Below are 25,314 nucleotides of genomic sequence, written 5' to 3' on the forward strand. Positions count from 1 at the left end.
AAAAGTCCTTGGCTGCCATTATTATGCTTATACAACATCTAGAATTTTAGAATTCACATGCCCACTATATAATTGAAAAAAAAAAAAATAAAATATATGTCTCACAAGCAGTGCCATTACTACGCCTCCTTATAGAGGCTGAGGTTTGCTATTACTAGTGCTTTACATCTTTGTAAATTTCTAGGAGTACATTTTCCCCATTCTGCAAACTGACTTTCTGCACAGACGCCATCTTTGATATTATTCCCCATCATTAATAGCTCACCTGTCCGGTTAGCGAGGGTCCTCCAGGCTTCTCCTGGTTCATCATGGAGCTTGGAATGTCAGACTGGTAAGAGATGGGTGGAGGACCACCGGTGTTAAAGTCATTCATTGTTGGGGTGCCAGGATTTGATGAAGGGAAACTGCCTTCAGGGAATCCCCCTGGATTTTGGAAAGTGGGGCCTACAGACAGAAATAGCAATGTGAATGGACATATTAACCTATCCCTTGCATAGCACAAGCAGAAAAAAAAATTCAATTTTTACTGAATGACGAACTATTCTATATAGAAAACATGCAAATATATTTAAAACACCCCCTGACTGCAAGAGAATACGCAGTATTATGCAAAATTTTCCTGACTATCATTGATTTTTTTAGTCCCGAATATAAAAGACAGAAAATAAAAATGTATGAAACAGGATACACATCGTTTAAAGACAGAATTGTCCAAACTGGGAAAAGGAAAAATAGATTTCCTCTGCAATGGGACACAGATTGTGAAATTTTTTTATATATATATTATATATATATATATATATATATATATATATATATATATATATATATATATATATATATATATATATATATATATATATATATATATATATATATATATATATATATATTTATTTTTTTTTAAATAATAATCTGGCAGGGGTTATAACCATCCCTTGTGCTATCCAAAATGAGAAAAATAAAAAATTAACCTATAGTTCTACGTTAAATCACACTCTCCTGTATGCATGCTTGAGCTAAGGACAGTTGGGTTCCAGGAAGTAAATTGCTACATGAATCTTTTTCCCTTACTAAAAATGGCCACAGCCAGAAATGCTAGGGAAGCGATTTCTCAACAAAATAAAGCAGAGACATGGATGCATGGGGTAGTTTGCTTTGATTATTAAAAATGAATTCAATAGCGTTTTTGGTTTATGGTGCTCAGAAGCAGTGAAGATTTGCTTTAAGAATTACTAGCCTTTATGACTCACCCTGCTGGTTGCTGTAATCAGCTCCATTGCCTCCCGACTGCATGCTGTTGAATGGAGAAGAACTTGGTCCCAGTGCAGCAATCATCTCCATGACGTTCGGCATTACCATGTGTGCCGGGCTGAGACTTCTACAGCGCTTCAGAACCGGTCCATCTGCCTCCTCCTTTATATGAGTATCTGGCTTCACTGGGACTGGCTTCCAGCAACATGAAGGATCAATCGTAATTTCTTCATAGTCATAGCTAGGGCGGCAACAATAAAATTGGAGTCACTTGTAAATTTACAAAATAAAAAATAAAAAACACCCACGTTGGTAATAAGACGATCATGTAAATTAAACACAAGTACCATTGCTGCTTAACACATATGAAAGCACTCATTTGTGGAGAAATTCCTTTATATCTCATTACTACAGTATCACACTGCTTTTGGTAGCAGCAGTGATTGGGTTAAAAAGGGGGAGCAAAAAGGAGGAGCTCCGCAGGGTGCTGCCCCTTCATTGTCCTATTCCAAGACAGAAGCAGTTCCTTAACTGAGCTGTACTGTTTAACGGCAAAGTCATCTTAGATCTGGCTAAGACATTTGGCAGAGATAGCTGAACCATGAAAACGAGCAAAACACAGAATTATATATCCTTTAACAAAAAAAATAACAAAAACAGTATTTCAACTGTGCATTTAGCCATTTGACTGAAATTGCATTTTACTAATAAATTCTTCCAGCATTTTATACTTACTTTTGAATATAGAGGAGAGTCCCCAGCATGTACTGGTCAACTTCCAGGCCCTCCAAAAGGGCAGTTTTACTGTAAAGAGACCACAAACATTTAGCATTGGAATATCAGATATGTGAACACAATTGAACATCAGAGGTATCAAAAGCAAATTATACAGCTAAATTTAACAAGTGAAAAATACCTTACATCGAGGAAAAAAATAAAAATAAAAAAAAATAAAGTTAAAAAGAAGTATTCTCATGGGGTCATATTAGTTTCAAACAAGGATTTGATTTCAATTTCAGACTCAGCTGTACATTCTTTACACAACTAGGGTGGAATTATCAACAAGTGGTATCACAAGAGCCTTTACTTCATGGCTGTAACCATACCTCATGAAAGTATCCAATGTAATCCCGCCTGCCCTACTGCCTTCTACAATAACACAATGCACACAATTGCAGCCTAGTAGGATTCAAATAAATAATAAATAATAAAAAATAAAAGCTTACCGTACTTCTCTCAGCATTTAGAATTGTGAAGGGCTGAAAGTGCTTGGCAAAATGAGGAATTGTAAAAATGGGGGAAGCAGTTTTGTACTCATTTACTTTTAGGCCGTTTTCACACTGAAACCGCCGGCCATTAGCGCTAAAGCACCGCACGTTTTAGCAGGGTGCTTTTTTTATTTAAAAAAAAAAAGGGGGGGTTAAAAAGTCCAGCTTTGTGGTGCTTTGACCATCCATTCTAATTGGTAGTGCTATAAATACAGTGCCCCCAACCCGCCTGAAAGATGCTGATTGCAGGACTTTATCAGAAACGTCCCGCAAGTGCACCACCCCAATGTGAAAAGACGCACGGAAATGAATGGGAGGCGGTTTTCAGGTCAAATGGACCCAAAGCAGCATCTATTGCCCAATGAAGATTTGATATTCAAGTCACATATATGCAATTCACCTGCCAGATTCCAAGGCACCATTGTACAACAGGGGCCTAGGATAGTAGGGACTCAAGGGATTTTTATTTTTTTATGTTGATGCTTACAGGCATTACAAAAAGGTGCCTTCAATGTCATACTGTTGCCTTTTAAAAGGTTTTAGATCAAATTTATTTTATTTTAACTAGGGACTGATCAGCAAGTTCTAGCTGTCAAAGATGAAGGTGGGGCGATTCTAAAGAAGGGTGGCACAGACCCCAAAATTATTCTGGTAATGAGGTTTAAAGGTAGGCAACTCAGTTTGTCATAGAATTATTTAGCATGACAAACGCCAACCCATAAAATAAAGGCCTCAAGTGCTGGTAAACAACAACTTGTACATTGGTTTAGATGTCAGATGCTTTACCAATAAGTGGATAAAAGCAAAACAAACGGATGCAACAGCAGTATGCAATGGAAATCTACTCTTTTTACACAGTAAGGCAAATTGGGACAAGAAGACTGAAGCTTACTTGCACACAGGACATCTCCATGTCCCTCGCTCACAGTTCAGCTGCAGGTACGACTCCAGGTCAAAGCACTGAGGGTTTAAAAAGAAATGTAAAAAGTTATAAGACAAAGTAAAAAACAGATGGAAGAAGAAAAAAAAAAACCAAAAAAAAAAAAAACACACACATTATCTTTAACCAATAACAGATTTGAAAAGTGAGAAAGACAAATAGTAGAAGAGAAAAAAAAAATAAAAAAACACTTTAACAGTGACGGGAAACTACAGTGAATGAGAGGGCAGAATAAAGAGACATCAAATTACCTGAATATGCCGACAGTCATGGCCCCTGGCAGGAAGCTGAATTCGGCGGAAGGTGATTGGACATTTCAGAGATACCTTAATAGCTGTCTGTTCCACCCCATCCTCCCCATTAGGCCCAGGGGTTCCTGGGATGCTGCCACTGCTGAAATTTCTCTTAACTGAGGAAGAAAAAAGTTAATCCTTTCAATAATCTGTACAAATCATAAAAGTAAACAAATAATGTTCAGTAAGGGATACGTGAGTGTTCAGGACATTAGCTTACTTTTGGTGATGCAGTGCTCTGCAGGGAGCAGCCTCTTCTTTATCAAACCTTGTAGGACAGATCTTACAGAGGGACGATGCACCAATTGCAGCACAAAAAGGTGAGACTGCAAAAGAAAATGAAGACAGTTGAATGTTTGGTTGAGAAGAATATACATCAACAATATCCACCCATTCCAAAATATGTAGTACTTCACCACCTGCTTAGTTGCTTGTTTCCTCCAAATCTTGAGATATAAAACTATAGGCAGGTTGTGAAAAGTTGTGGGACCTGAATCTTGTCAAATCCCCCTTAATATTTATTCTGCTTTGTGCTATTATTCAAACCTAAGACTAGAATACTTCTTTAATTATATTATTGCTGATGTAGTCAAGTAGGAAACAAGTCTATAGAGAAAGAGAAAGTCTTGTGCCAACCGTAAGCTAGAGCTTAGGACAAAGTGATGTGCTAAAGAACTGTCTGTACATTGTCAGGCGAGAGATGTTATGAAAATTTATACACATGAAGAGTATGGCCTGGCCTGGAATGGCAATGACCCATGGGTGGGCGGGCCCAGCTATATCTTGTTTTACTATAAAATATGCTGTAACCAAAAATAAATTAAGTAGTGTATAAATGCTGATCTCTGTTGGGTCATTACAATATATATCGTTTTTTTTATTGCTACCTGCGCAGGTCTGAGTGTGGTGGAATGGAGAAATGCTGGTGCATACGGTAATGCAATTAGACAGTAATAAAAGGTGAAGGCTAGTAATAGAGGTAGAGGAGGACAGAGGGTCCTTCTGGACCAAAATGTTTAAAAATAGCCCCTGAATAAGAGAAGTATAAGCTAAAAACCATCAGGGTACATCTACCTACTTGCTTTTAGTTAAGCCCCTTTCACACGGGCGGACCGATCAAGACCACCTGTCAGTTTTTCAGGTAGACTCGGTAGGACTCTCCATTACCCTCTGTGGAAGGACAGGAGCAAATGGACATGTGTCCGTTTACACCCACTGACATCCAATCTTATCTGCTAAAAACAGATTGCTAGGGTTCCCTTCCCCATCCATCTAGCAGATTGGATGGCAGTTGGGTGTCCATCTCACCGCCCACAGAGGAAGAGAGCAGGCTGTGTCTGTATGATTTGAATATACAGAGCGCACACGGACCAGTCATTCGCCTGCTCCGTGGTGGACCAGCGGACAGATTCCCCCGCTAAACAGGCGCACGCCTAGCAGAGTCTGCCCCATGTGGAAGTAACCTAGAGAATGCAATGCAGAGACTGATTGTCACCATGGGATACTTATGTGCGAGACCAGAAGGCACCAAAATGAATCAAGCCATATGTACAGATGGTACAAAAAGTACATACGGTAAGCAAGTAGTCAACAGAGATGTTCAATTAGGAAAGATAAACATACTGTATTGTCCATTTCCTAACTTTAGAAAATGCAAAGCTCAGTAAATTACTTTCTAAACCACCACATATGAGAATTTGGAGTGGGTGGCATGCAACAGAGATTCACAGGCTGCAGACACAACTGGCAGGCAGTATGTTCTTTTATTTACAACCAAAAAGGACGTGTCTGATTAATGAGTGAAAATAAAGATGGAACACAAGTGCTTGTCACAGCCATCCTAGACATTTCTTGTCTCAGGCACTTGAAGTCATAACTTCTAGTTCCAAGTCAGTATCCTTCTGTAGTCAGCGACCCCCCCCCCGCCCCCCCCCCACCCCACACACACACACACACACACACACACACACACACACACACACACACACACACACACACAAATATAGTACTCACACAGCAGCAGGCACTGACAGTAATCTGGATGCTGTTTCTTCCAGGCTGACACACTTGTTTGAGATAGAGGGGTTTATGGGAGGTCTTGTTGTCTCCACGCTCAATGCTCAGTGGTGTGGAATTGACGCTGACCTGGACAGAACACGGCCAGTTTGTGTTCATCTGCCGATCTTCATGATGGTAACATTTGAACTGCAGCTCTAAATCAGGCCTAAGGACGATGCAATGTTAATATCATTAAACTGGAAAAAAACAGTAGAAGATTCAAGCTAGATCCACAATATCTATTTTGAAACACTACAGCAGACACAGGGGTTCTGCCTACAATACCAGGATTCTTGGTCTTTTCAAAAGCATAAAAACGGATTAGCTGCTGTTGGCAACCGCTTCAGACTTAAGTTTTTACTAAGAAATGATGAAAACACATACCGCATCATAAGGGTCTTGTATACAGATTCCCTCAAATGGAACACATGGTTGCTGACAGCCAGGTTATGCTGCAATCGGAAAGGCTCTAGCACAATCCCATCTCTCACTGGGAACGTCAGACGTAGCTCATCATTCGAAGCACCTAACAGCACAAATTTAGAAGTCTGAATTCACACTCAAAAAACAATGACGACACATTCTGTTAAGACCAGAATTTTCAAGGTAGGATAAAATGAAACAAGGCTACCACAGACCTCTTCCTTCTGAAAATGCTAGTTGCCAGGTTTCAATAGTAGACCAGACACTAAATTAGGAACGATAGTAATACTGGTCTACAGACTTGTTCCAGGTCAGCAATTCGAAGCAATACAGCTATTTGGGACAGCCAGGCAAACAGCCTGTGCAGAAGAAGTGGTCAGTAATGGCAGCCCCCAGACTTCCTCGATCAATTCAATCTCACCTGTTGGTGACTGGTGCAGGGTGTTGTGCGGAGGTTTCACATCTTGAAGGAATGGGGACTTGACATCCTGCCCTGGTGACATATATTGTGGAGCTGTGCTACCAGGCGTCATAGGCGGTGTGGGGTTACCAGGCAACGGAGAACTGGGATATCCAGGCATTGAGCGTTGCGGCTGAAAGGAGGAAGGAAGAATACATAAAATTGAAAATTAAATAGTACTTTGGATAACCTAACCATTTTCGGAATGCAAAACAGTTAATGAGCAAATCTGATTCTCACACCTTGATGGTCTTTGAGTGTATTTGTAACTGGTTATTAAATTCTGCTTTAACTGTAAACATCAGTTTTTTGTTTCTCTTTAAGGCCACACCATTTTTTTAATGCTTTTTGCAGAAAACGCATTACAATCCATTTTACATGCAACAATTTCATATCTATGCTTTTTTTCTGCTGCTGCATTTTTGGAAAGCGTCAGGGACTTCAACAATCGCTTATACTGTAATTGGTTGTAATGGGAGCCAAAATCGATAGACGGACCAGGCTTGTGTACCTGAGAAACTTGCAAACACCTTCAACTCTACCTATATAGTAAAAAACACTGCCTTGAATAAATTATGGACTGCTACTGATCTTTGTAGATTTCCTTCTCTAATTGTATTCAGTTAGGTTTCCTAAATAGAATATTAAAGTGCATCTAAATCCAGGATCAAAAAAGTAATTATTGCACTTTACAAGTGACATACAGTGGCTGCATGCCCCCCCCCCCATACTGGTGGGCAGCATAGAAGTGACCCCTTATATCAATGGTCAGTGTAGGCAAGAGATCAATCTGCCTTTGATCTTGTCTCAAAAACACCAAGCAAACCCCAGAAAAAAAACCCCAGTCGACAGGCTGTTCTATAAAAACAAGTGCCTCACAGGAGAAAGGAAAGAAGGATATAATATATAGATATAGACTATACTGATCAAGAATACCTCTAAGAATGATCTAGGGCAGTGATGGCGAACCTTGGCACCCCAGATCTTTTGGAACTACATTTCCCATGATGCTCCACTACACTGCAGAGTGCAAGAGCATCATGGGAAATGTAGTTCCAAAACATCTGGGGTGCCAAGGTTTGCCATCACTGATCTAGGGGGTAAATAAAATAAATAAATAAAAAAAAACACCCCAAAAACAATCATTTAAAGCAACTTAAAGAAAGCTAAAGCCTCCTTCCTCACCCCACTCATAGTTTGACTGTAGGTGAAGTTTCCTCCACTGAAGTTATTGCTTTGTCCATTGTATTGGTCAGTCAGCTGTAGAGAAAACATGGAGGGGATTAGTGAGTGAGATTGATCCATACAACAGGACAAACAAACAGAACTTAATTTATTAGGGTTTCGGAAAGGTCTTTCTCCATAAACAATTTTAGACAAGTAGATTTAGATGGACTACAGCAAATCGTTTTTTCCTTTTGGTTTCAGATAAAGAGATGAAAGCTGACCACTGTAAACCGCTATTTGGTCTGCACAACTTGGTCAGTTGAAGTAAGTTGAAAAATAATAGACATACTGGCTAGAACAGGTGAAAATAAAAGGGAAAAAAAAAAAAAAAAAAAAAAAAGCCTAAAAAAGGAGCAGCCCCAACTTCTAAGGATTGGTCAGCTTCAATTTAAGAGATTTTTGTTTTGGGGTTTAATCCCACTTTAACTGAACACACAGAAAATAGAAGCAGATTGGGGTTCTCATGAACAACTGCTCCAGATTCTACCTGCTCCAGTTTGTTGAAATCTCTCAATGTAGTGAAACGATTTTGTTACCAGATACCATGTTATACCAGAATCCGTTCCAGAGTTCAAAAAAGTTACAGCTACACATTCCATAGAAGAAATTAAAAGTTAGATATAATTTCTCATACAGTTCCACAGTACATTTTCTTCCATAGAAGACGTTCCCTTTACACACACACCTAGGCGTGTCCTTGAGGAGAACACTACACTTAAAAATGTACATCCCATCAACAGAAGACCAGGTTAAATCCCAGACAGTTGCTTTTGCAAGCACATAGATGTAATGAAAAAACCTATAATACACACACATATTTATTTATCAATCATCTACAGCTACTAGCTGCCCATAGATTAACCGTTTGTTCAGCCAAATAAATGGATTCTCCATCCACACAAGTGAGGTGGTTTGAGAAATCCTCCCCACTGTTTTGTATTCTAACAGCAGGGACTCTCTACAAGACATGAGTTAGTTGCATGACTCCAACTGAAATTATCCAAACTGGGTGCCATTTCCAGTTTAAAGATTCAGACTCTGGGGCTATCCTGAACCTGGTACATTACCCTAGGGCAGTAATGGCAAACCTTGGCACCCAAGATGTTTTGGAACTACATTTCCTATGATGCTCATCTACACAGCAGAGTGCATGAGCATCATGGGAAATTAAGTTCCCAAAACATGTGGGGTGCCAAGGTTTGCCATCACTGACCTAGGTGGTTATGGACTAAGCCCGGCATCATAAAGAAAGTCCGGGAGACCTTTGAATAGTCAGCAACCATATTTCTGTAATCACAGGGTTGCTTTAAATAAGGTAGGGTGGCCAAATTTGTGCAGAATATCTTAGCCAGTCAGTCCAAGAATCATAGACCAATCAAATTGACCAATAGTGTCTGACAAAGGTATCCAGCAGTTCACCAAGTATATTTTACCCCCCCCCCCCCCCAAAATAAATAAATAAATAAAAAAAGAAGATTCCTTTTGTGCGTTGAGTTATTTGTATAGCTCATAGTAAATGTAGCACAAAGTTTATTTTCTAGGTTGCTGGTAATCCTGTCAGTTCCCCTCGGTTACCGTTTTAGACTGACCACGCAAAGCACGAAAGCATATCTATGCTGAGTGGCAAGATGGCATCCCTGGGATAGCTGCTAGAAGATACAGGACAATGTACTTGTATTTCCTACAGTTAGACTTGTGGACACTCCCTCTCCTGCCCTGCTATGAGTCGTCCAAGTTAATGTATTGATGTTGTGTTAAAAGACAGCCAATATGTCTTGGGGGGTCAAAGGAACTCCCCCCTTCATCAGGGCTTCAGTTAAAAATAAGGACCTTGAGTGGACTCAAAGGCTTTGCCATTTGAATCGGTGCAATGAAGCAGATTGCTAGATTAGGATCCCTGGCCAGCAGTATCTGCATCAGCAGTGAAAAAAGAAAGAAGTGAAGAACAGTAGGGTAGCCTTGGCTCTTTTGAGCAACCTAAGCTAGTGGGCTCTTCAAATGTTTCTTGCCCTCTCACTACTTTGTTTAAACCCATATCAAAGTGCCTGCGCCTCTTGGATGCCCCCCTTCCCCCCCCCCCCCCAGTTTACATTACTTTTTATTATTTCAACGAAGTACAAAAGTCAACAAGTAAACATGCGATGCCCCTTTTTTCCCCTCATGGGAGTCAATCATACTATACCTATCCACTTGCTATGTAGGTGGATCTCTTCTCTCTCTCTCCTCCCTCCCCCCCCCCCCCATATGGGAAAAGGGTATGCAGTCAAGGTCCCAAATTAATTTTACTGCAGAAACGCATAGAAAGACAATGTTTCAGGACCACACAAGAACCCTTCATCAGGCATATTCACAAAGGGTTCCTGTGTGTTCTTAAAAACACTGTTCTTTTCTTTGGCATCATGCAATAAACAAAAAAGCTTTGCATTTAGAAACAAGCTGAGCTGTTTGCGGATTACATATCCATGTTATACACCTTGACCAATCAGGAGCGTTTCAGCATCCTTTTAACCATTCAGCTGGTTCCAGTATAGTGTGTAAAAAATAACAGTTCACATATGCTTGCTGGTGATGAGACCAGCAAGAAGAGAGCAGGTCTCGTCGCCATCAATGTAAACAAAGCAGCAGTGGAGTGGGGGAACAGTCATCTTTACGAATGGCTGCGATTGGGGCTCATTAGCCACCAATCTCATGCATTCAAAATTACAGGCAGTCCTGGGAACCAGATAGCCGTCATTGAAGTGACCACAAAACGTACAGTCTGAAAATGTGTCTACTACCCAGTGAGATGCAAACAGTACTGTACTATTACAAATGCCCAAGTTTGCATGGAGTCAGAAAGCAGAAGTCCTGGCAGCAAGGAAGACGGCATACAGTGATCAGACACAGCTTCAGCATCCAGCACCTCGATTTAAAAAAAATAAAAAATAATTTGCGCACATCAGAAGAGAATGAGCCCTAACCCCCCCCCCCCCCCTTTTTTTTGATAATGGTAATATTGCTGTCCGAGCTATATTTTTGCTGGTTTCTGCAATGCCTGTGTGAGAAGGTTCTGATGTGCGCCAAGGTTTTTTTTTTATTCTCAATTTTATTTTATTTTTTATAAAAAAGGGGGCTGGATCCTAAAGCTGTGTGTACAAAGCAATCAATGTTTAAAGTGGTATTAAACTCAAAAGTAAACATATATTCAATTGCAGCTTATCAAATCTTAGATGAAGTGGCTGCATTAGTTTTCTTTAAGCTTTTTCCTTTTATTTTCACCTTTTACCTCAATTGTTTGTTTTTCAGCAGAACAAGCTCTCCTGCAGATGTAGCAGTTAGATGATTGAGACAAACCATTTACAACGGACAGTGGGTGCTTACAATGGTCAGCTTTTATGCAAAACCTTTTATTCCAAAAAGGAACAAAAACACTAATGCTCAAACGGACTGCCTAAAAAGCGTGATTTGGATGTCAGCCTATAAATTTGTATCCAACTCTGTTAGTACATCTAACAAACCCTGCCCCCAGACTAACAATGCTGCTGTCCAATGGCCTCTCTGTTGCTTCTAATTTAGGTGGTGTGTTACTGGTCGAACAACCAGATGAAGCGGGGGGAGAGAAGAAAAAAAAATTGAATAAGAACAAATGCAGACATTGCATCTAATACATAACATTTTTGGTTTTGGGCTTAAATACTACACTTATCTACAGCCGGCCATATATGTTCCAGGTTATATATTTTGGCAGTAGTACCTCATTAGGTATAAATAAAACCTACAATTAAAATCAAATAATTTAAGATGGGAGATCAGTCTGCAATATAACTTCCTAAAACTATGCCTAAAAACTGAATGCATATTATCTTTGTGAAGAGGTATAACCTTTAGGAAGGCTAAAAAGGTTTAATGTGCCCAGCTTCATAAAGGCATGACATATACCCTGCAAGCCTGAGCCCAATAAATGAGTTGAAAACAAGACAGTAGTGGGCCACAAGGACAGATGTATAACATAGGAATGTAAAAATATAAAAAAAAGCAGTATAGAAGAAGTAACCTACCTTGTAAAAATGTCCCCCAGGACCCGCCTGGGACATGTACTGCGTCATGTTCTGCTGTACACGATGCCCAGGGTAGGAAGGAGATGGGGCAGACTGTTGAGGGGCAGAAGGGGCATACTGGGCTGCATGCTGTGGATACTGGCCCCCTTGTATGTACTGCTGAGGTGCATAACCCTGTATAAAGAGCAAAAACAAAGACAACAGTTATTTAACATAGAAGTGAAAATGGAGCAAAACACGCAAGAAACTGAATCACTCATTAAATCCTAAGTGGATTTTGTTTGCTTACAAAAATACCTTTTACTCTGGCTGTTAGCCACATAATTACAAAAAAGCCAGCAAGTACATACACTGTTGATCCTGCAAGAAATCTAGTAAGCTCCTGTTGTGAGCTGAAAAAGTGTTGTTGCTGTATTAAAACCCCAAGCAATGTTATCTGCCCTTCTTGAGCTTCTGCTGGACTACACAACACCTCCCCTTATGGTTATTTGGGGGGGGGGGGGGGGGGGGGTGTAAGACAGCATTGTCCTAGTACAGGAAGTGGGTTAGGAATGGAGAACAAACTCAATTCTCACCCCATAATGTGTTTTGTTGCCCTAAAAACTTTTTTATAAACACTGTTTGAGAGAAGACTGAGGACAACACTGAATTCCTCGCAGAATCAATATTCTCTTTTCAGATATCGAACCAATTCAATAACATAAATAGCAGACCAAAAAAAAGAGAAAACAGTTGGACTTGCACACACTTTTACCTTCTTGGTTTTACTACTTAATATGATTTCTCTTTAGCACATTAACAACAGCTACTAATAATGAATCATTTGAGCGACAAGAGAAATGATCTAAGATGACCACACAAGCTATTAAATCTCTTCACTGAGAGATCTAACCATTTGTTAGCAGTAACCGCATTTGCAGCATATCGCAGAATCTATGCGATTCTAAGGATATAACTGTCAACAGGTAGTAAAGTCTTTCAATAGTAAATAGATTTAAAATTCGGTGTAGTCCCAACAGATGACAAGATGTGATCATGGTAGATCAGATTTTCCTTTCCACAACTCATAATTTTATTGCTCCGATACAGACACGCAATGGGATTATTTTTTGCCCCCCCATTCCTGCTGCTTATAACCCTCAACTTCATGCAACATTTTGAAAACAGTGTCATTTACCACCATAGCAATACTATCACATCAAACATTGTAATGCAACAAAGCAAGTCTATGCTTAGAGAGACAGGTGAACTAGGCATTTTAATTATAAAACGTTCTAAAGTCAAAAACCAATGGCATACAGTTCATTCTCTGGCCTCACCTCACTGGAATATGTCCTCTTCACTGTCTGCCTAGGCATTGGTTGGCCTTGTAGCTGCCCAGTGTAACCATTAGGTGGTATCCTTTGTCCGGTGTACATAGGGTTCATGCCTGGAGCTCTTGAAGCATTCATGCCCATTTGAGCCATGCCAGCAGCACTCATAACTGATCCCATTCCTGCAGAATTCATTCCACCCTGCATGGAGGGTCCACGGGGTCCAGAATGAGACATGAACTGCCCACCATAATTATGAGAAGGCCCCACCTGCACATAAAAACACCAAATTACATTTCTGAAAACTTGAACAGAAAAAATAAATTAAAAAAATGGCAAAGAATACAAGGATTGAATATATAAAGAACTGGTGGGAAAATTTTCAGGGGCCATACACCACTTACCCCTCCGTATTGGTTTAGTTCCTGGCTCTGCTTTTCCTGCAGGGCAGCTACCGTTGCTGTTGCGGTTGCGGTTGCAGTAGCTGCTGCCACTGCTGCTGCAGCAGCTGCTTGTGTGAAGTCGGTAGGTCCACGACCTGAGTGCGGAGGCATGCCTAGTCCACCAGCAGATGTAGGCCCTCCAGGATAACTGGTAATAAAAAGACAAAAAATAAAATAAAATTAGGTTACTGCACCAGAACACCCCCAGATCAATTAACCACTTCAGCACCGGACCATTTGGCTGGCCAAACACCAGAGCACTTTTTGCAATTCAGCACTCCGTCACTTTAACTGACAATTGCATGGTCGTGCAACGTGGCTCCCAGACAAAATTGACATACTTTTTTCCCCCACAAATAGAGAGCTTTCTTTTGGTGGTATTTGAACACCTCTGCGTTTTTTATTTTTTTGCGCTATAAACAAAATAGCGACAAATTTGAAGGAAAAATAAATTTATATATATATATATATATATACCGTATATACTCGAGTATAAGCCGAGATTTTCAGCCTCTTTTTTGAGGCTGAAAGTGCCCCCTCGGCTTATACTCGAGTCGCCGCTGTCTGACTGCTCGATCAGCGTATCGAGCAGACAGACGGCGGACATTAATTTTCAAAAGCCGCGCCTCCTTCTCCGCCTCCGCCTGTGATAGGCGGAACACTGAATTTCCCAGCAGTCAGTGTTCCGCCTATCACGGACATCCGCTCATTCTCATACTACGGACGAGTATGAGAGGATGTCTGTGATAGGCGGAACACAGGCTGCTGGGAAATTGAGTGTTCCGCCTATCACAGGCGGAGGCGGAATTTTGAATTGTAGAATGGCCGCCGAGAAGAGCGGCGATCCATCGGCACGGGACGGAGGAGGCACGGCACGGCACGGGACGGAGGAGACACGGGACGGAGGAGGCACGGCACGGGGGAGGCACGGCACGGGACGGAGGAGGCACGGCACGGGACGGAGGAGGCACGGCACGGGACGGAGGAGGCTCGGGACGACGGCGGTTTGGGACGGAGGCTTGGGACACAGGTAGGCTGGACACACACACAAGGCTGCACGGACACACACACACACACACACACAGGGATGGATGGATGGATGGATGGATACACACACACACACACACACACACACACACACAGGGATGGATGGATGGATGGATGGATGGATACACACACACACACACAGGGATGGATGGATGGATGGATGGATGGATACACACACACACACACACACACAGGGATGGATGGATGGATGGATACACACACAGGGATGGATGGATGGACACACACACAGGGATGGACGGACGGACACACACACAGGGATGGACGGACACACAGGGATGGACAGCCATGTCTCACCCTCGGCTTATACACGAGTCAATAAGTTTTCCCGTTTTTTGGGGGTAAATTGGGGGCCTCGGCTTATACTCGGGTCGGCCTATACTCGAGTATATACGGTATATTTATATATATATATAAAAACGCATCTGCCTAAACTGAGAAAAAAAGTGTGGGTATAGAGAAAAAAAATAAAATAAAAATTATAAACCAAATGGGGGATAGTTTTACAGCATTTTTATTGTGACTGACATAATTGCGGACAGATCGGACACTTTGGGCGCTATTTTGGGACCATTCACATTTATACAGTGATCGGTGCAATTAAAAATGCATTGATTACTGTGCAACTGTGACTGGCAGTGATGGGGTTAACCACTGGGGGCGCTGTAGGGGTTAAGTGTGTATTAAGGAGTGATTCTAACTGGGGGGAGGGGGCTGTGTGTGACATGACACTAATCAACACTCCCGATTACAGGGAGCGGTGATTAGTGTCATTAGGCAGAACAGGGGAAATGCTTGTTTACATCAGCATTTCCCCGTTCTTCCTCTCTGTGAGACAATTGCAGGTATCCCCGCTGACACACTCACGGAGCTCGCGGCAGGCGAATCGCGCACCCAACGGCAACGTATAGGTACGTTAATATGCTTGTACGTGTCCTTCTGCGTGTATCATATATCTGTGTGAGCCGGTCAGCGAGTGTTAAATCGCTCCAGTCAGAAATCATACACCTTTGAAACCCATATGCAGGAATGGTTTTATATGTCAATATATTATACAGTTGTGCTCATGAAGTTTACCTACCCTGGTAGAACTTATGATATCTTGGCCATTTTTCAGAGAATATGAAGGATAACATTTTTCACTCATGGTTAGGGTTTGGCTGAAGCCATGTATAATCAAATGGGTTTACTCTTTAAATCATAAATGGCAACAGAAACCACCTAAATTACCCTGATCAAAAAAAGTTTACATACCCTGGTGATTATGGCCTGATAACATGGACACAAGTTGACACAAAGGTGTTTGAATGGCTATTAAAAAGGCAACCACTCATCTGTGATGGACGTATCATGTATGTACCTTTGGAGGGAGTTGAAAGTCTGTGTTGCCCAGCGACAGCCCCAAATAAACATCACTGCTCTAGAGGAGATCTGCATGGAGCAATGGGCCAACATACCAGCAACAGTGTGCGACAACCGTGTGAAGACTTATGCCACATACACACGACCAGACTTTGATGGACTAGGTCCGACGATCTTCCCAACGGACTTTCTGAACGAACGCATTTATCCACACACGACCAGACTAAGTCAGTTTGTTTTGAACGGGATGACGTAAACGGGACTAAACAAGGAAGTTCAATAGCCAGTAGCCAATAGCTGCCCTTGCATTGTATCTGGTCTGTTAGACCAGCACACAGATGACCGGTTTTCCCGATTTTTAGTCTGTCGGACTTGAGTCCGGCGGATAGATGTGAAACATGTTTTATTTCTAGGTTAGTCGAACTTTGGGGGGGGGGGGGGGGTAGAGGTCCACTGGAGCCCACACACGTTTGAATTGTCCGGATTCCGGTCCACCAGACCAAGTCTGCTATAAAAGTATTGAGAGGAACTTTTGATATTGACACCGGAGCCGCGATACCCGGAAGTCACTCCGGTATAGATGGGGGCATTTGAGGAGGCGAACGAGGGCCGATGCCGGGGCTTCAATCTCAGCTGTGCATACTAGCTCATTATGCCTATGCCTTGCAGGATGTATTTTTTATTTTATTTATGAGGCTTTACTTCCTCTAAGGATTGACAGACGCCTTTTGCAGCGACTGCAGGCTGAGTAACGGCACCTGCCAAGGAAAAAGCTGATTTTAACAGGAATTCCAACCTTTTATCTGTTGGATCCTTAAGCATTTGGGCATAGTCTACTGTACAAGGTAGACTTTTATTCACACTGGAAGTCGCAGCATCAACTGCTGGTACTTTTTTTGGTGAATTTCTCCTCCGTGGATAGAGAACTGAAAATCTTTGGAGGAATAAAATGCTTCTCCAGGTGATCCCATGTTCTAGTAATAAATGGACAGGAAATGCATACAAAGGCTGTGAAGGTTTTAAGGAACCCAGGGAAGAAACAAAGCTTTCAGCAGACTCTGTTAGGGGTAGCAAGAAAGTAGAATGAACCACTTGTGTAAGATTGTATCAGCAATTTCTCAGATTAGGAGGCTGAAAAAGGTTCATCTACTGTTGTTGCCTCCGCAGAGGAATCATTGGTTTGGTCTTTCCTCCCGATCACCTGAGGGTAACACCTCATCCTGTGCCCACTGTTACCCTTGCAAAGGGTCTAACATGGGGGAGAGAGATCTAGCAAGCTTTTTCTATCCATTTGAATGAAGGATACGATTAAACCCGCTAATCTTCCTTCCAGGTCTTTTGCAGGGTGGAGGAAAAGACATCTTCAATCACGTATACAGGGGATGAGATGCGAGAATCAGCTGCACCATCAATTTGTTCCAATGGCTCACCCTGGCTGGCCATAATTGGTATTTTAGGCGAGGATGACAGTGTGCGACTGGAATTCCTAACACATGGGGGTAAAACCTTTAGTTTTTTTTTTGTGGTGTCTTTTTTGGTACGCATAGTCCTCCGCACAAAAGCAGAGGTGCTATTAAATTGCACTACTTGCTGAACATAGTCATGACAGTGATGCGGCTATTAAGTACAGCCTAGTGCTGGGAAAAAATGTTCTTCCTGTATCAGGAATGTCAGTTTCAACCCTTACATGTCCCACCACTCCTGCGTCCCTGTGTGCAGCCTGTTTGCTTCTCCTTGCTATCAGCGGAGGAGAGACTGCTCCAGCTGATTCTTAAGGCCGTTTGCCCTCGTGGACACAGCGCCGTGCTTAGCAGAGCCCTGTCTTTACCAGCAGGCAAAGTAAAAACAACAACCTGAGCAAAACTTCGGGACCTCCGCAGCCCCCGCACGGGGGGTTGTAAATGTAAGGGGGTACACCGCTGATGTTCCCCTAACCCTCCAGTCCCTTCAGGGGAGGAGAAAAAAGCATTTGGCAGATATCTTACCTGAGAGGAATCCCCCTGCGCAAGCTGCTATGGCCACACACAGACTGACACTGAAGACAACAGATTAAGGTATGTGCATAGACTCCCTCTAGTGGAGATTTACGGCATGACTTATTTTCCCTTAAAGAAGAATACATAGGTGGACTTTTTAGTTCCTACGTTTCTTCCCTAACCTTAGCTGCGTTTAGCAAACCAAGAACCGGGTCCCTTTTAATCAGGGTTCCACTCCCCTGGACCTGTAAAAAGCATCCCACCAGGAAAGTCGTTAGGTAATGTAACATGACCAAAGCCCTGGGTCCTGGGGTCCAGCCCTACAAAGAGGTGTTACAGGCAAAACCTTGTGCGTCGGATACGAGGCCCAGGTACCATCCACTTTGGCCTCAGTGGCACTTTGGATGGATCTTGTCTATGGAGGCCATTTAAATCCAGCATGGACCCCCCCTGGAGCTCCTCAGAGCACATCTTCACTCATGACCAACACCTTAGACACTGGCAAAAAAACCGATGTGCTCCTGGAAGGAAGAGGGGTTATATAGGGAGTGAACTTCCTGGACTGGGTATACCAGTGTCCATCACCTGAATGTGCCTATACCCCATTAAGTTATTACTTAAGGCTCTGTGTCCCATGAGGTACGATAAAGAAACTTGCTTTATTCCCCCTTCAACACAGACCATGCTGATGTGGGAATCCCTCCCGACAAGCCATGGTCTTCTAGCGGGGGAAGCTGTCCCTGCTGGGAAAAGACAGCGATAATCGCAAGAGAATCCGGCTGGTTGTACTCTAAGATTTGAACAGTGTATGGCCGGCCTTGGCTTTAATAAAATAAAAACACCTGAAAGCCAGTTTAGAACTGCACCAGATTTTGCACTATCCAATTTTAGTAAATCAACCCCTTAGCACCTATTGTCTAAAAGGTAAACATTATCCCGGATCATGATACCAATCAGACCCCAGCTAGAACTAAAGCTTCTGACTGTTCGCTACACCAGTGGTTCTGAACCCTGTCCTCGTGTACCCCCAACAGGCCATGTTTGCAGGTTCTCCTTTATCTGGCACAGGTGCTTTACATCAGTCAATGGCTTGGTATTTTGACCAGCTACTTTACCTAAGAGAAAATTCCCAAAACATGGCCTGTTGGGGGTACTTAAGGACAGGGTTGAGAATCACTGATCTACACCATGCCTCTGCGGGGCGACGAACAGTGCACTTTTTGTATTTACTTACATGGCAAACAGGACGTTAATTTAAAGATTTTTAGTGGCGTGGTATTGTATTTAACATAACCTGTCAAAGTTGAACCAGTATGCACAAAGCAATGCTGGTGCCCAGGTACACAGCTATACACCCAGCTAATGCGCATTCCACTCTGTATGCCAAGGACTTCCATAGACTGCATTTGTATGAATGCTGGCCCAGCTGAAAAATGGCTGCTTCCAGTGTAACCAGATATTACTGATCATCATCATGGCCCCTATGTGTTTTTATATCGCCCTATATAAAATGTAGCGAACACACACACACACACAATATCCTATTGTGATGCAAGGCGCGCAGCAATTGCAAAGCACCCAAGCGGTTATTTCTGTGCTATCAGTTTTAAATTATATTCACACTTAAAAATTACCTGTTTGGGTAGGCTGATCCCCCTGGATAGCCTCCACGTCCGTACATGCTCTGCTGAAGATACCCCTTTCCAGCAGCCCCTTCAGAAAATGCTTGCTGACCAATAAATTGGGGGCTCCCCATTCCTCCTCCACTGCCAGGCAGACCTGGCATGACTCCGCCCCCTGTGGGGCCTCCACTGGGCACCATAGGATTTCCAAGAACCTGCTGACAATAGAAAGACAGATCAGCAAAATATAAATGGGCACACAATGACATCCACAGTTCAAGCACAGCTCACAGTAAAAGAAGCACTGAAGACAGAATTTCATCTGACAGAGAAAGGGTTAAGCAAAGGAGAAGTCTTGAACAAGGGAGGGGTTAAGGCTGAGCAGCCCAGCGGGCTCCACCTTTAGTGACATCATGTTACCTGGCTCTGCGACGTGTTGCTCAAACCCCAGACAGTGGTTACCACGGAGAGCGATCCAGGAGCTTGATTGGTGTTTTGTTGCCAGGGAACAGACTCGTATGCAAATGAACCATCACTGTTTAGGGCAGAGGCGGGAGTTATTGGTGTGCGCACAATTCACACGGAGAATGTTTAGCTACAAGACACACTGAAACTGCAAATATCAAATCAATACAACTGTCTGCTATGGAGCTGCTTTTCTTTCCCTGCTGCAAGCCATCATTCCTGCCAGCTTTACTTTGCATGATAATAGCTTGCAGATCTCTACCGAGATTAGGAAAGCTTTTCTAACTAGCTTTGTAGGAACATATACAGTATATAATGCAATCTGCTGGTAGGAAAAAAATAAAAAATCATTTCCTTTTACATGAACACAAAGAATAGCCATTGCATGCACAAATACATGACCTGAATATATAAGAAGAGCATGGAGCATGCAAGAGCACAATGACTAAATGACAGACTATAAGACACGGGCATCTCACCTGTGTCCTGTGCCAGGGTGTGATGGTTTCATGGGGTTCATGGAATTCATTTGCAGGTGGCTCTCGTCACTGGCTGCAGAGATAGAGATAGATTACTTGTAACATCTCTCCGTGATGCTTACTTCCCCAGAGGCTTGTCACGGCACCTTTAAATCACCCTGCATGACTCATAGCTTTCCTTTTATAATTATGCAGCATGCAGAACACACGCTGCAGTGCACTTTCCTTCTGCAAAGGTTAATGTTCTGCTCATCTGCCCCCGGCCTTCCCTCTGGTCACATGACCATGCATTCTGTACACAGGACGTGGAAGCTGGCACAATGCCTGCATCTGGCACTAGTTACACAGACACCCCTTGATTAACCTTCCCGCTGCCAGGAACATACAACAGCAGTATCGGATTGGGGGGGGGGGGGGGTTTAGAATAGATAAATATGACCTTTTTGGAGAGCTACATACATACTCTGAGATCTGGTACCTAGCAATCTGGTCACTAAGAGCCGAACATGTATGGATTATTATACATACAAACATGCCAAAAATTATATATACACACACTCGTAAATAAAAATAGGTGACCATAGGAGGAAGCACACTGAACTGTATGTAGGAGATGGTTGGCATTTGTGGGGTACACAGCACACCCCCCCTCTAAAGAGTTGTGGGTGTCAGTACAGGGCGTGCTCAGGAAGAGGGGGGGGCCAGGACGAGGAATGCAGACAGGGGACAGGAAGGAAATGAGCAGAGGTGGGAACGGAAAAAGCTGCGCAGTGGGTGGGAGAAAAGCATACAGCTGAGAGCAGAGGGTAAAACATGAGCAATGAGAAGAGGGAGGTGACAGGTGTCACACTGTCCTCAGATAAACTAAAGGCAGCAGAGAAAAGGAAATTTCTGAGTAAGCTAGGAGGGTGTCGGAACCTCCCAACAGATACACCAAAAAAATTCATCAACTTTAGGGGGGGGGGGGGGGAATAAAAAAAAAAAAAAAATTGCCAAATACGGCGACAAACCAGAGCTACAGCTTGGCTCCTGGTCATGTTGGAGACAGCCACGTTATATGCCAATTATTCTTAGAAAGATCAGGGAATAATGAGGGTGGATAATTAAAAAGGGATTCCCATTCAATAGCTCCTAAGAGAAAGGTTTTTCAAATATAGAAAATGTCAGAACTACTCCTCTGTAGAGATGCACCAAAAATTTGTCCACCAAAAAATACTTTGGCATTTTGCCGATAGAGAAAAAGGTGCTGAAAACAGTTATCGTGCGTTTTTCATAGATCGTAACAGGGGTGTGCGTTCTTGAGGAGTTCTTGATGCATTTTCAATAAGTTTCAACAGCGAGGTGTGCGTTTTTTTTTTTTTTTTAACTGACCAAAGATGCAGCAAGCAAGATTTTTAACACCACAAAGGAGCAGTGTGAAGACATGCATAGGATTTAGAGGGTTGCATTTTTCTTGCGCTAATGGAGGACAAATTCATAATAAAAAACAATAAATTATACATAAAAAAAATTTTTTTATTATTATTAATTTTTTCCCCCCATAAGCTATCATTTTCGGTTTGGGCCACTGCATCCTGAATTTTCAACATTTTCATTTCAGTGCACCGCTACTACTTCAAGTCTATACAAAGTTTAAAAAAAAAAAAAAAAAAAGTCTTTGAAAGAATGTAAGTATGTAACAAAAATATGCAAAAGTATTCCCCCGCCCCCCCTGGCTTTTTACTGATTTTGTTACATCACAGCCTTTAGCTCACAGTTTTTTTTTTTTGTTTTTTTTTTATCTGAGTTATGTGATGGATCAGAATAAAATAGTCTAAGTTGGTGAAGTAAAGCTAGAAATATGTATACACAAACAATTTTTCAGAAATAAACTGATAATTGGCATTTGCGTATGTATTCACCCCCTTTGTTATATGAAGCCCGTAAAAAGGCCTGGTGCAACCAATTGCCTTCAGAAGTCACATAATTAGTGAAATGATGTCCACCTGTGTGCAATCTAAGTGCCACATGAGCCATCATTACATATACACACTTATTTGAAAGGCCCCAGAGGCTGCAACACCTAAGCAAGAGGCACCACTAACCAAACACTGCCATGAAAACCAAGGAACTCTCCAAACAAGGGACAATGTTGTGGAGAAGTACAAGTCAGGTTTAGGTTATAAAAAAAAAAAAAACACATCCAAATCTTTGATGATCCCTAGGAGCACCATCAAATCTATCATAACCAAATGGAAAGAACATGGCACAACGACAAACCTGCCAAGAGACAGCCGCACACCAAGCTCACGGACGAGGCAAGGGCATTAGAGAGGCAGCACAGAGACCTAAAAGGTAACCCCAGAGGAGCTGCATTGCTCCACAGCAGAGACTGGAGTATCTGTACATAGGACAACAATAAGCCGTACGCTCCATAGAGTTGGGCTTTATGGCACCAGAAGAAAGGCATTACTTTCAGCAAGAGACAAAATGGCAGGTTCTGAGTTTGCGAAAAGGCAGGTGGGAGACTCCCCAAACGTATGGAGGAAGGTGCTCTGGTCTGATGAGACTAAAAGTTAACTTTTTGGCTATCAAAGAAACAGCTATGTCTGGCGCAAATCCAACACATCTCATCACCCAGAGAACAGCATCCCCACAGTGAAACATGGTGGTGGCAGCATCATGCTGAGGGGAGGTTTTTCAGCACTCAGAAACTGGTCAGAGTTGAGGGAAAGATGGATGGTGCTAAACACGGGGATATTCTTGAGCAACACCCGTACCACTTTGTGTGCGATTTGAAGCTAGGACGGAGGTTCACTTTCCAGCAGGACAATGCCGCCACACACTGCTAAAGCAACACTTGAATGGTTTAAGGGGAAACATGTAAAATGTGTTTGAAATGGCCTAGTCAAAGCCCAGACCTCAATCCAATAGAAGATCTGTGGTCAGACTTAAAGATTGTATATAAATTGCAGCTTCCAAGACCTTGTATTCATAAGATCCGCGGTTAGTTTCTCTTAAATAACTGATGAGGCTGCTCTGCTTGAACTGCCCACCCACCAACATGCAGGAGAGATGCCAACAAAAGTAATAGATACCTGTATAATGCACAGAATAGCTCCTTAATTTGTTTATCAGGACATTTGAATAAGAACTCTTTCCACACTGGCAAACTCCACTGATGCAGAGCAGACACGGACACAGCCCGCTTTCCTCAATGGGCAGTCTGAACCGGACCGCCTGTCCATTTACATCCAACCCACCAGACGGATGGAGAATGGATCCCCCAGCCTTCCTTTTTGGCAAATAGGATTGGATGTCGGCAGACGCGTCTGCTGATGTCCGTCGCTTCATAGAGGGGAAAAGAATGACTTGATTGGCAGCCGGACCCAAATAGTCCACATGTGTGAAAGGGGCCCAACACTACAAGTAAAAAACAGACAACGCCTCCCCCCATTTAAAGCTGGCCATACATGGGTCGTTTTTTCACACACACACACACACACACACACACACACTAACTTGATTGCCCCATCCACACACTCACTATAGATGTGAAATCCTCCTTGCCGAGTCATCATTGTTACAGTGAGGCGACTCTCACCGTCAAAATACAGCTTAGTGCTGCAGTCTATAGGCCTGTAGTGCTGCTCGAGCAAAAAAAAAAAAAAAAAAAAAAAAAAAAAAAACACAACTGCAGGATGATTGAACAGAAGTCAATCATTAGATCAACTTCCGTTTAACCACTTTGCCAACACATGTATCGAAATTTGTCCAGCTCCTACTGAACCAGCTGAATTTTGATGTATGGCCAGCTTAACCCTTAATAAAAACGAGAGAGAATACGGGTTTCCACCAACAAGGTTCAATCAGAAAGACTGGCCATACACGAGCAGAGATCCACTAGTCCCCCTTGAGTGAACAGATGTCTCCGAGTCTAGCAGTGGCTATTGCATGAGTTCTCCGTCATACAGGCAAATATCCCTTGTTGGAAACATTCATGTGCAGTACATCCTACCAGAGAAACTTAAAAAATAAACAGATATTTCAGATGACTTCCAACAAGCTGTATTCAACACTGCAGACAATTTCTGATCGGCATCAATTACTAACTTTTTACAAATCTGCATCCTTACACATAGAACAAGAAGAACAGGACATGACTAGCAGACCCAAAAACAGGGGTCCAATCTCTGCAGGGTAATCTACTCTGAAACTTTGGCTGTACCTAGACTATGATAAACATAGTAATGATTGGAAGCTTAAAAAAAAAAAAAAAAAAAAGAAACAAAACACACACACACACACACACACACACACACAACACACCACACTTCAGTGTAAAGCATTTAAAACAGAACTTAGCTCAAAAGTCTGAAGTCCCGATGGTTTGCACCCTCCCCCCAGCATTCACCATACAGGTGTTCGAGTCTGAGGTTTTTTTTTTTTTTTGGGAGGGGCAAGTACCAAATTCGTATTGGTGCCCACTCCCACCTCCACAAATCCTTGCCTAGGCAGGAACGATGTCCTTTCCCCTGACATCCTTGGATAGCCCTTTGGTCTTGGCCATGGTGGAGAGATTAGAATCTGATTGATTGCTTCTGCGAACAGGTGTCTTTTATACAGGTAACAAGCTGAGATTAGGAGCAC

At 42.5% G+C, this 25,314-nt stretch overlaps 1 protein-coding gene across 5 annotated transcripts in view; it reads right to left on the reverse strand.

Annotated features, from left to right (window-relative positions):
* The window catches only part of ZMIZ2 (zinc finger MIZ-type containing 2), a 74,880-nt gene that overhangs the window by 6,662 nt on the left and 42,904 nt on the right, over positions 1 to 25,314 (reverse strand). For 3 of the 5 annotated variants that reach the window (XM_077469647.1, XM_077469644.1, XM_077469645.1), the window contains exons 2-17: positions 20,686 to 20,758; positions 20,162 to 20,276; positions 19,754 to 19,959; positions 13,678 to 13,864; positions 13,280 to 13,543; positions 11,961 to 12,134; positions 7,882 to 7,956; positions 6,658 to 6,829; positions 6,198 to 6,339; positions 5,769 to 5,979; positions 3,976 to 4,081; positions 3,714 to 3,871; positions 3,415 to 3,482; positions 1,990 to 2,058; positions 1,254 to 1,495; positions 266 to 444 (exon numbers count right to left, since the gene is read on the reverse strand). In XM_077469647.1, the coding sequence (XP_077325773.1) occupies positions 266 to 444; positions 1,254 to 1,495; positions 1,990 to 2,058; positions 3,415 to 3,482; positions 3,714 to 3,871; positions 3,976 to 4,081; positions 5,769 to 5,979; positions 6,198 to 6,339; positions 6,658 to 6,829; positions 7,882 to 7,956; positions 11,961 to 12,134; positions 13,280 to 13,543; positions 13,678 to 13,864; positions 19,754 to 19,959; positions 20,162 to 20,276; positions 20,686 to 20,735 (2,418 nt within the window). In that variant the 5' untranslated portion in view covers positions 20,736 to 20,758. The remainder of the gene's footprint in view (positions 1 to 265; positions 445 to 1,253; positions 1,496 to 1,989; positions 2,059 to 3,414; positions 3,483 to 3,713; positions 3,872 to 3,975; positions 4,082 to 5,768; positions 5,980 to 6,197; positions 6,340 to 6,657; positions 6,830 to 7,881; positions 7,957 to 11,960; positions 12,135 to 13,279; positions 13,544 to 13,677; positions 13,865 to 19,753; positions 19,960 to 20,161; positions 20,277 to 20,685; positions 20,759 to 25,314) is intronic. The other 2 variants (XM_077469650.1, XM_077469646.1) reach the window with 1 other exon arrangement.

This window comes from Lithobates pipiens, unplaced genomic scaffold, assembly GCF_037356315.1.
Source record: "Lithobates pipiens isolate NorthernLeopardFrog02 unplaced genomic scaffold, aLitPip1_a1.2 Scaffold_8, whole genome shotgun sequence".
Taxonomy (NCBI): domain Eukaryota; kingdom Metazoa; phylum Chordata; class Amphibia; order Anura; family Ranidae; genus Lithobates; species Lithobates pipiens.